Here is a 12,232-nt window from a genome sequence, read left to right as displayed (position 1 = left end):
GCCCCCAAGTGCGTTGTTGTGGGTTATTCCCCCCCCCCCCCCGGGCCTAGCGGAGGCCTGGCAGCCTGAAAGGGGCCTACATAAAAGAAAAGCCTAGTGGTGTGATAATGGCCGCTTTGGGGGTTTGATTTGCTTGGTTGATGATGATGTCATTTGGTTTGTGGGTGTGGCTTAGATTTCACAGGAAGGGAGGGGTGGAGGAGGGTACTACGCCACTTGAGGGCACTGTTTGACTTGGTGGAAAAGCAGGTCTGCACCTGGGCAGGTGTGCCATTTGAGGGATTTTTGCCCCCAACAACGCTCTAGGAGTGGCCTGGATCGTTGTGTCAAAATTTCAGGACGATCAGTCAAGCGGTTACGGAGAAAAGTGTCAAACGGAATTTCATGATTTTTACATTTATATATAGAGAGATGTTATATAGAAGAGGGTGAAAGGTTGTTTTCTGCTGCTCCAGAGAAGCGGACACGGGGCAATGGATTCAAGCTACAAGAAAGAAGATTCCACCTAAACATTAGGAAGAACTTCTTGACAGTAAGAGCTGTTCGACAGTGGAACTTGCTGCCAAGGAGTGTGGTGGAGTCTCCTTCTTTGGAGGTCTTTAAGCGGAGGCTTGACAGCCATACGTCATGAATGCTTTGATGGTGTCTCCTGCTTGGCAGGGGGTTCGACTGGATGGCCCTTGTGGTCTCTTCCAACTCTATGATTCCATGGTCACACGTGAATCACTTTGGTGTTCACCTACGGATGCAGCAGAGGTCTGAGGTGCTGGTTTTTTGGATTTTAGGGGCAGGGAAACAGCTTCTCTCTCTCTCTCTCTCTCTCTCTCACACACACACACACACAGAGAGAGAGAGAGAGAGAGAGAGAGAGAGAGAGAGAGAGAGAGAGATATGCTTCCTAAGAGGCCTGAGTGCGACCTGATTCCTGCAGCTTGATTTGAATGCCTGCCTGCTCCTCCCTCCTTAGTCTTATGCAAAGTGTAAACAGAGGTGGCTACACCTGCAGGCAAACTTGCACATGTGTTTCCTCATCTTTTAGCTGCCCAGATGAAAAGCATTAGCACCCTGAATTTTTAAAATAGAGCTACCTTGAGCGCAGAGATAGATACTAAGGTTGTGCAACAGATTCAGCCAAGGGAAGCAGCTTGGGTGGCTCTAAAAGTGGATGAGACAAAACCATGGGAGCAGAAGGTACTCAGTGGCTGCCAGCCACAAGGTTTACGTTCTCCCTCTTCTGTTGGAGGCAGGGTGCCTCTGAACAGGTCCTCCTGGTGGCCAGAAGAGAGGCAAATCAGGCTGGAGAACGAATGTGAATTTGGCCCTTGCAAACCAGGGAGTTTCTCTACACACAAAGCAGGTCTGGGAATGGGTGTGACATGCAGAGAGGGTCATGGGGCCTGGGGGAAATGCATTTTTCTCCATCTCTGGTGAAGACAGAGGGCAGGAACTCAAAGAGTCTTGGAAGGAGATACCTCTCATTCTGGCACTAGTGCTGGACTGTTGGGGTCTCTTCCAATTCTTACAATTCCATGATTCTGTGTACAGTATTGGCAGTCTCTGCTAAGAAGGAGATCTTAACAGCTGGAGGTCGGGGCTGGCCGTCAGCGCTAGTTTGTAACCACTCCTCTCATCTCCATAAACACCCCCACCTTCTCTTTCACTCAGAGACAGGAGGAGCTGCTCAATTTTTCTCCTTCTAAAAATGCTCAATCTCTCATCACTTCGTACAGCTTTCAGTCCCATCCTCTGAATGGATTTACGATGAACGATCCACGTCTGTGTGTCTTAAAGAGGAATCCTCCACGCAGCAGGCGAAAGGGGGCTGCGAATGGCTCCAAAAGAAGCCTGGAGCTCTTTCTTCAGACTCTGTCTTTGCTATCTTCTCTCACTGGTAAGTCCCCCAAGGCTTGATAAGGTGATATGCGGGTGTTTTTGCAGGAAAAGACGTTCGTGTAGAAGGGCTCTCTGTCTGCTGAAGCGGCCTCACAATGCCGCCATGGTTCTGTTATTTGGTAACATCTAAAAATATGCTACAATACGAGCAGAGCGTAAACAACAGAGGAAATGAAGCCAGGAGACTCGCTGTGCTGTAAAGGATGGATGCAGAGGCCGCCGACTATTAAATCGTTTGAAACAGTACGACTTCCTCCTCAAGCAAGTGCATTTTAGGGTTGGAATACAGTGTGATGCCTCGGTTTTCTTCCTCTCAAAATGGAGGTGGAGGGATTGAATCTTCTTTGCAGGAAATTTCATTTCAGTTTTAGCCGGGGAAAGCTGGTCCCGCAGGCGATTCTTCAAAGACTCCGTCCTGGGTTAATTCTTGAAGGCAAATATCTGGCTGCTTTGTGTTCAAAAAGGCAGGTTGCAATGATGCTTCTGCAGTCTGACAAAGCACCTTTCAGAATTGAATAAGGATATCCAATGCACTCTGAGTGGGTCTCCTCTTGCACTTGAACTAAAAGCTGCAGTTAGTGCAGGAAGCTGCTTCATAATTATTGGTGTGAGACCCTGACCCCATTTCACACCTCTCAGAGATCTACATTGGCTGGCGGTCTGTTGCAGGGCTAAATTTAAGGCATTGCTACTGGTACAAAAAGCCCTCAACAGCTGACCAGTTTATTTGAAGGATCACCTTAACCCATATATGCTCTGGAATTGGCACTACTTACAAGTGCCACATAATATTCATTTCACACCTGCATGAGATCAGTCTTTTATTGTAGCAGCCCCTGCACATTGGAACCCCTTGTCTCCTAAATGCGCTCTTTGTGGCGCCTGCTTAAAACCTTTCCGTCCAGGCAATTCTAACCAGACATACAGAATTTGGCATGTGCTTTAATCGAGGGCGAGGGCTCCCAGGATTCAGAAACCATTTTATTTGGTTTTTATCCACAGAAACATACCAAGAGCATAATTTAAAAGCTTGAGTAAAGATTTGTTCCTGAAATTAATAAGCAAGCAGAAATCACAAAACTTTAAATCAGTGGTTCTGAGAGACTTTTCCGACCATTGTCCCTTTTTTGACTTTTTTTCTCCCTTTTCCTTCCTTCTTTTCCACCTCCCTGAACTTTTAAAGGTACTGCAAGTTTCAGAGTGCAGAATCCTCACCAGGAGAGGGAGAGGCTGAATGGGATCCTGGGAGGCTCTGTGTTGCTCCCTGTAAGTATTCCCCCCGAGAAAGCACTGAAAATGATTGAGTGGGATTTCCAGGGGGGAAATGGTTTGGGAATTCAGCTGTCTGAATTGAGGGAAGGAGAACTGCAGAGGATCAATCCAAGGGACAGGTTTGGGTCAAGATTGGAGATGGCCAATGAGACCACCCTGAGGATCAAAGACTTGGAAATGGATGACAGTGGCAAATATTCCATTAGAGTGAAGTTTATTTCAGCACAGTATGAAGATTACAACTTCCACCTCTCTGTGTATGGTAAGTAGTTCTTTATTCACCTGTGTCTATTTATTGGGGAATAGAGCCTGGAAAAGGAGCCAGGCTTTGTCTTCTTCAGCAGTGTTGTTGCTGGGCCGTCACTGACACCCATGGTGGGCACAGAAAACAATAACAATAATAACAATAATGAATTAAATAATTAATAATGATTAAATAAATAATAACAATAATATTATAATAATTTATTATTTATACCCAGCCACTTTGGGCGGCTCCCAACAGAATATTAAAAACACAATAAAACATTAAAAGCTTCCCTAAACAGAACTACCTTCATATGTCTTCTAAAAGTCAGATAGTTGTTCATTTCCTTGACATTTGATGGGGGGCGCGTTCCACAGGGTGGGTGCCACAACCGAGAAGGCCCTCTGCTTGGTTCCCTATAACTTAGCTTATCGCAGTGAGGGAACTGTCAGAAGGCCCTTGGAGCTGAACCTCAGTGTCTGGGCTGAACGATGGGGGTGGAGATGCTCCTTCAGGTTTACAGGGCTGAGGCCATTTAGGGCTTTAAAGGTCAGCACCCACACTTTGAATCGTGCTGGGAAACGTATGAGCTTTTCATATTTGTTTCCACAGAACCAGTCCCAGAACCAAAAATCCTCTCCCATATTGTCTCCAAAAGCCCAGAGGGCTGTAACGTGACCCTGCAATGTCAGGTGGCTGAAAAGGGGGAAATCAACATCTCCTGGGAAAGAGGGGACACCTTGAGAGACTTAGAAGATGGTTCAAAGTCATACCACCTCTCTGGCAATGGCAAAGATCTCCACTTGGTCTGGAAGCTCAACTCCTCAGATCCCAACATCACCTGCCTGGTCACCAATCCAGCTGATCAGAAAAGCATCTCCTTCAACTTGAAGCACATCTGCCAAACTGAAGGTGAGCAGCTCTCTATTTTATTTAGAAAACTGCAGAAACCACTTAATTAAAAAATCATGAAGTTAATTTTAAAAGCGCCTAAAACACTGTGTAAGCTGAGCAGTTATTTACCCTCCTCCCCTTCCTCATTATGCATCAGCTGGGTAGTAGACTGGGGTGTTGAACACCCAACACTTCCCTTCCGTGTTAATTTCAAAATGAGCCTTATCATGGGGTCAACGAGATGGAAAGTGCAAACGTAGGAATCTGTCCTCATAACTAGCTTGCAAAATTCTAACAGAGTTCAAACAAACAAATCAATAAACCTACAATTGGATTCAAGAAAGTCACAAAGAACTGAGAAGGAGGTGGAAGCCGTGGTCAGTTGGGGACGATGGCACGATTCCTGCCGAAAGCCAGCAGGTGAAGTTCAGGGCGTTGTCTTATCCATTTCTTCTTCTCTCTCTCTCTCTCTCTCTCTCTCTCTCTGCTTGTGGCTTACAGAGGAATCTAGAATATTCATTAAAACATACTTTTAAAAGCAAACCTGAAAGCAAATTTCATAAAATTTTGAGATAGAAATCAAATCAGTAATTTTAAAACAATTATTCTTACTAAAATCGCATGTTTAAATGTTTTCTTTTTTCTTTTTCTTTTAAATTTCTATTATTAAAGTTCTTTTATATATATATATATATATATATATATATATATATATATATATATAATTTGATTTTAAAAAGTATAAATCTTCCACACACAAAAATTCAAAATCCAAATATCAAGATTCAGAGTAATCTTGATATTTGGATTTTGAATTGTTTTTTTGTGGAAGATTTATACTTTTTAAAATCTCCTGACTTCCCTCCATCCCTTCCATGGGTTCTAATGGTAATATTTACAATAGCATATCAATATTTATCCAGGTTTTTATCCTTGCTTTCCATTACTTTGAAGTATCGTTAAAATTCTGCCAATGTTTTGACCTGCTTGCAGTGGTCTCGTAAATAAATTATAAACTTTTCCCATTCTTTTTAAAGTTCTTGACTTCTTGTGAGCTTCCCAGTTACTGTAATTTTGCGATTTTGGCATAGTTGACATAAAACCTCATTCCTGTCCAAAATCCTGGATCTTTTCCAACACCTTCGGTAGAGACTTTTTGGGGTCCTCTACTGTAACCACAAGGTCATCTGTAAATGTTTTTAATTTATATGCTTTATTTCTTACCTTTGTTCATCTAATAGTTTCATCTGATCTTATCTTTCTCACCAGCTGGGAGTTTTTTCTTAACCATTTCCCCTTTGGTGAATTTTTCAGCTAAAACTCCAACGTACATGTTTTTGGTTTTTTGCCCCGCAATATTATTCTTATTCCTCTATATCTGTTTTAAAAACTGCAAGTCTTAATCTATTTGCAATTTGTAATTATTCAATAAACCATTTCCATTCCTTAATAAAAGTTTGTTGTCTTGATTTCTAATTCTTCCGGTAAGTTTTGCCATTTCTGCATATTCCATTGTTTTCTGTGACTATTCTTCTCTCGTCGGAACTACTTCTTCTTCCCATTTTTGGGCATATGTCTTTCTTGCAGCTGTAGCTGTATACATAAATAGGTTTCTGTCTTGCTTAGGTAGCTCTGATCCCATCAGATACGTGGAGACTTTGAAGAAGCTGTTTGTGCACAGCTCTAGCTGAGACCTTTGATCCTGGAACATGGGTGCTCCACCAATGAGCTGTGGGTTCTCCCTTCAGAGCATGTATTGCCCAAGATTTTGGTGGTCTTCCAATATCTTCCACCTTTTTTAAAAAAACAACAACACACACAACCCTATTATTTATCCAGTCTTAACAGGTGGCCGTCAACTCACATTTGTGGTGGAGCATTTCAGGTGGGGTTTTCTCATCATTTTGCTCCTCTTCTTGGCTGGATTTGGGATAAAGACCTGGAAGACAAGAAGGAAGATGCCCGCCAACGAAGGTAGGAAGCTTTTCGTAAAAGCAGAAGTCTTGAGAGAACAGACCAAAGCATCCGTTAATATGACCACCCTGCCCCCCCCCACAGCTTATCTATGTGAAACGTGAGTCCCTTTCAGTGGGAGTTTAGGGTTCCTATGCATGGTTCTGTATCTGTCAGAGACCAGGCTGAGGAGTACAGCTCTGATGAGGAATAGTGGGAGCCTCCCCCTCCCCCTCCCCCTACTCCTGACCAGGATTCTGAAGCTGCCCAGGAGCAGTGGAACAGTATAGATTTGGAAGAGTGGTTTGCAGAGGGGCATAGTTCTGAAGACAAAAGTTGGGAAGAACTGGGGGTTGAACAGCAAAGTGAAGAACAGTTGAAAGAGAGAGAGTTAACAGTCTCTTTCTCGCTGGAAAGTGTTCAGCCTATCAGTCCAAGATCACATAGAGCACATAAGATGGCTACAGAAAAAGCATGATGGTTGCGAGAGCAGGTTGCAAGACGGAAGTGACTAGGGGGGAAGTGGGTGGAATCCTAAATTAGGAACACCTTCATCTGAGAATGGAAGCTTTGTTCTTTTGCTGTGGTCATTAAAGACTCTTTAAATTGTAAGGGACTCTTTTCTGTTTGTCCTGCTTATTTACGGCCAAAGGGTGGGGAGGAAGCCGGGTCCCCAGAGCCTGACAGTACCCTTAGAAGCAAGTGTTGGTGACCCCATGGAGTAAATGTCTTACCTTCCCCTCTGCAGCTGCCTCCATGATGGCAACAGAGGAGGCATTTCTTGAGCCTCAGTACTCGGAGATTGTAAAGAGGAGCCCCCCGGAAGGCAATGATGAGCAGGTGAGAACTTCTTGCAGAATAGAATGGTGGGGGTGATGGAAATTGAGCTGGTGATGGAGATGGTTGTGGCAATCACAGTGGTGGTGGAGATATGAGCCTGTTCATAAGACCCCCTTTAAGCCCTTACCATCTTCACTATTGGAAGGGAAATATTTACACTCCACTTCTATGTGCCTGTTCTGCATTAAAACACTTGAGCATGTTTTGCTGTACTTTTCATATGATAGGCCGTACACTCATTATAAATGGCACCCATTTTAATTAATCTTTTGGGCAGATCTGAGCTAGATCTAGAAACATTTTAAAAAGTTTCAGGAGAATGCGTTGTAAACCTCATAAGGAAAAATCACATTGCTGAAAGAAGAAGGAGGAAATGCTATTTTCAGAAGTGTGATTAAGGAAACGGTGTTTCCGTGGGCTCTTGTTTCCGTCATGGTGTTCCATTGCACCAGAAGCGGTTTAGTCATGCTGGCCACATGACCCAGGAAGCTGTCTGTGGACAAACACCGGCTCCCTTGGCCTGAAAGCGAGATGAGCGCCGCAACCCCATAGTTGCCTTTGACTGGACTTAACCATCCAGGGGTCCTTTACCTTTTTACTGACACTACAAATGAATCTACCACAATTTTAACCCCAACCATTCCCTTGGCTTTCCTCATCTGACTAGTTTCTTCATCATCATCTGTTCATGTTTGAATCCCCAAAGGGCTTTGCCTTTACAGTCCAACTTGCATCAGTTTAGGCATTATCAAATATGAGAAGTTCCCTGGGGTAAGAGAGTTGCTATATTTATCTGCCTCTCCCCTTCCCTGAGCATTAAAACATAAGTTTCTGGCTTCCTCCTTCACTGCCGCCCCCCCCCCCCGGCACCAAATTAATTTTCTTATGTATTTAGCAAGTTTTTAGCAAGCCTTTGATGACACACCAGAAAAATAGCAGTCCCACAGTCCCCATAATAGTCCCACATAGAAGAGGGTCTTGAGACTTCTGCCAGTACATGTGGCAACCATCTTTGGCCTTTCCTCTATACATGCAAACTTTTTGCTCCTTACATGGGCAGCCCTACATAGGGAAGTTTTTTCTTTCTTACTTACTGTTTATTGCTTTATTGTGTTTTTATATATGTTGGAAGCCACTCAGAGTGACTGCGGCAACCCAGTCAGACAGACAGGGTATAAAGAGTAAAATGATGATGATGATGTTGAAATAGGACATCCTTACAGTATTTTCATCGGAGAAATGTTGGGATTCCAAGTCTTACGGTAAGTAGGTCCTGTGCCTCTTCCACCCTCTAGTGGCAGACTGTCATCACAGTGGGGCCACAGACCAGGGCAGCTTCATATAGAGAAAGGCACGTGCAAAAAATTTAACACGGACGTACTGCTTCCTTTCCAATCAGTGCATGGCCTGTAACTTCTTGCTGAAACCCTCCAACTTTTCATCCCACTTTTGTTGCATTACAGAGTTGCCCCTCTAGATGGCAGTGACGTGATAACATTGTAGAAGCACCACCGAGTATCTAGCGGGAAAGATGGCAACCCAGAGATGTATTGCTGTGATCTCTCTCTCCATGGACGACTCTTGGGACTCAGCTACACAGCAGTAAATAAAACGTTTTAAGTGTGTTTTACGTGCAATATACAATGTGATGCTAGATGGCAATGGTGAGTCTTAAGGTTTCCTGGGCTTTGAAGACACTCGATCTCAGGACGCAAGGGAGAAATGTGCTAAGAGGAAGGCACACTTGGCAAATCCACACCGTGACCAACTCCCGCCCGGAAACCAACGTCCCCACTGTGGAAGGACGTGTGGATCCAGAATTGGCCTCCACAGTCACTTACGGACTCATTGTTAAAACCGTGTTTATGGAAGACAGTCTTACTCGGCTACGAGTAATTGCCAAAGAAGAAGAAGTATGTAAAATTGAATGTCTTTTTTAAAACCGTTTTTAAAAAATGCATTTTCAGAACATTTTATTTATATGTGTGTAGATTCCACCTAGGTGTCTATGTTGGCATCTGTCTGCCTTGAGAGAAAATGAAGTGTTCCTCTGGGGATGAAGCCGATCCACTGTGTTTGCAGCACCAAAGTCACCTCCCTGTGGGGCAAGCCTGACCCCCCCCCTTCTTGGCCTTGCTGATGTGGCCCAAAGGAAAGCAGAGCAATAAATTTGGCAACATACTGGCTGCAGGAGTTGCCAGAAGGAGGTGTACAGGGCACCACCCAACCGTCTTAGGGACTCCACTCTGCATTTGTATAGGCTTTTCTTCTCCTGAAGATCTCCTGGCATAAAATAAATGATATATCAGTCTCTGCCAAGTCTGAACTCCCAAGGGAAACATGACCACTCGGCAGAGATTAGAGGTTGCCTCCATCTTGTTCAGTATTGTATGCCCTGGAAATGGAGGCGGGGGGGGGGGGCGGAATTGCGGAAATGTTAAATTTGCAGTACGTTATGCTTTGAAAGAACATTTCATGGAAATGATTTTATAAATGGTATCTGATGCTGAGTAAGCTAGCAAGAATGTACAGATCAGTCAGGTATGTGCTGGAAATGTTAAGAAGCAGGTGGTGTTTTTTACCATATGTGGTGGGCATGTAAAGTGGCAAAGGGTTTCTGTGAGATGATTTATTATAGTGAGGTAAAAAAAATAAATACTTAAGGTGACACTCCCCTCCCTCCCTCCCAAAAAACCCTGAAGTATTTCTTTTAGGCACAATGGGATGAACTTATTATTGTATGCAAGAGGACTTTATGTGCAGGACATACCTCCTAAAGAAGAGTGGCAGTTAAAACGGATGGAATATGCCCAATAGGCCAATTTAACTATGAAAACTGGTGATCAAGAAGAGGCAGATTTTAAGGAGGAGTGGAAACCTTTTGTTGAATATCTAAAGAATTATTGTAAACATGTAAAATCACAGGTAGGATCTGAATGCAGAGCAGCAACTTGTTGGAGAATAGTGTGGAAAAGTTAAAGTGTAAGATATCTATAAAGGTAAAGGGGCCCCTGACCATCAGGTCCAGTCGTGTCCGACTCTGGGGTTGCGGCGCTCATCTGGCTCTATAGGCCGAGGGAGCAGGCGGTTGTCCGCAGACAGCTTCTGGGTCATGTGGCCAGCATGATAAAGCTGCTTCTGGCGAACCAGAGCAGCGCACGGAAACGCCGTTTACCTTCCCGCCGGAGCGGTCCCTATTTATCTACTTGCACTTTGATGTAATGAGCAGCAATTTTAGAAATTACGGGGGGAAACCATGGAGGGGAAGTGAAATGAATGTGTATCTGGAAAGTATGGATCCATTTGTAAACTGTTGGAATTCAGAAACAAAACTATAAAAAAAAGTATTGTCCACCCTGACCGGCTGCTGCTTTCCAGGGTTTCCTATGGATATGTTGAGGTTCCTTTAATTGCTGTTAAGGAATATCCTCCTTCGCTTCACTGCAAGGAAGCTCTGCCAGATTGATACTGAGCTCTGTGCCATCTGTATGCTGTGAGTTGTCCTTGCATTGCATTTGAAGCCTGTGCCTGCTATTAGTGACATAGCCTGTATAGAGTGTATTTTGTGAAACTGCCTGAATGCTTTGGGCCTGTCGGTAAAGGACTGAACTGACTGAAGAGTTGGAGTCGGACTGAATTTCGTCCAGCACAAAACTGCACTGCTACGAACCTACACGCTGGGGGAGCTGCACACTGCGTTTTGCATTCAGGAGCTGCTGCCACCTGGTGGCTATAGCATAAAAATGCATTATTTTGGAGAAACAAAATAAAAAAAATCCTTCCAGTAGCACCTTAGAGACCAACTAAGTTTCTTATGAGCTTTCGTGTGCATGCACACTTCTTCAGATTATTTTGGAGAGGAGGGTTGTTGTTGTTTTTTAAAAAGTCTTTATTTGATTTTTAAAATACAAATTTATAACAAAATCTATTGCAAACCCATATAAAGAGATTACTCTAAAGCGCAAGACTCCCCCCCCCCCACATGGGTCCTAAAGTCAACATTTACAACTGCATATCAATCTGTTATCCATGTTTTTATATATCTGAATTATCCATAGTCTTTGTTACCTTACAAGTGAGATTAAAATCCTGCTCATGCTTTCATCTGCTTACAATGGTCACCTAAATAAATTGTGAATCTTTCCCATTCTTTTTTTTAAAGTTCTTGTGCTCTTGGTTCCTGAGCTTTCCAGTTTAACCATTTCCGCATAGTCCATCAACTTGGTTTGCCATTCTTCCCTAGTCTTTCCCTCTCTGGGCTAGAGGAGGATTTTTTAACAGGGTTCCTTCTGTGGCAGCACTGCACTTGGGATCAGGTGCTGGAGCCAACACTGGAAGGAGAAGTTTCACTTCCAAAAGATCCTTCACAGGCTTTTCCACCCACTGAACAGATCACAGGCGCACAGGCTGCCTCTGGTACACATGCACAAGTGTGGGAGGGTGTGCTCATAGCTCAGTTGGCAAAGCAGGAGACTCCTAATCCCAGGATCGTGGGTTCAAGCTCCACATTGGGTGAAAGATTCTGGCCTTGCAGGGGGTTGGACTAGATTACCCTCGTGGTCCCTTCCCACTCTACAACTCTATGATTCTAGGTTGATATTTTTCTTTTTAGCTCCGGATCTTTCCCCGCGAAAACCCGCTCTTTAAAGCTCAGTCGGAACAAACATCGGTCCCTGGAAGACCTGGATTGACATTTGCTCTGATTCAGCTTCAGGGAGTGGGTTTTCATAGGGGGGAATGCTTGGGCAGGGATAGAAATGCTTTAAAAGGTGTGGATCTCTGGAAAGAGCAGGGCAAAGCGTAGGTGTGGATAAGCTCTAAGTGAATATCACATGTGAATCACTTTTTTGTGTTTCACCTACGGATGCAGCAGAGGTCTGAGAGGGGATGGCTGGTTTTTGGATTTTAGGGGCAGGGAAACAGCTTCTCTCTCTCTCTGTGTGTGTGTGTGTGTGTGTGTGTGTGTGAGAGAGAGAGAGAGAGAGAGAGAGAGAGAGAGAGAGAGAGAGAGAGAGAGAGAGAGAGAGATGACTGCTTCCTAAGAGGCCCGAGTGCGGCCTGATACCTGCAGCCTGATTTGAATGCCTGCCTGCTCCTCCCTCCTTAGTCTTTTTGCAAAGTGTAAACAGAGGC

General features: G+C 44.1%; 1 protein-coding gene across 1 annotated transcript; it reads left to right on the top strand.

Moving 5' to 3' along the window:
- Positions 1 to 835: 835 nt before the first annotated feature.
- LOC132591361 (SLAM family member 9-like) lies at positions 836 to 11,242 on the top strand. Its single transcript, XM_060269747.2, has 6 exons — positions 836 to 1,891; positions 3,077 to 3,427; positions 4,025 to 4,324; positions 6,146 to 6,280; positions 7,008 to 7,099; positions 8,563 to 11,242. Exons 1-6 carry the CDS (start codon positions 1,762 to 1,764, stop codon positions 8,584 to 8,586), a joined length of 1,032 nt encoding a protein of 343 aa, XP_060125730.1. The 5' UTR covers positions 836 to 1,761; the 3' UTR covers positions 8,587 to 11,242.
- Positions 11,243 to 12,232: the final 990 nt, after the last annotated feature.

The sequence above is a fragment of the Zootoca vivipara genome, chromosome 16 (assembly GCF_965207765.1).
Source record: "Zootoca vivipara chromosome 16, rZooViv2.hap1.1, whole genome shotgun sequence".
NCBI classification, from domain to species: domain Eukaryota; kingdom Metazoa; phylum Chordata; class Lepidosauria; order Squamata; family Lacertidae; genus Zootoca; species Zootoca vivipara.
This window is presented reverse-complemented; position numbering and strand designations above follow the sequence as displayed.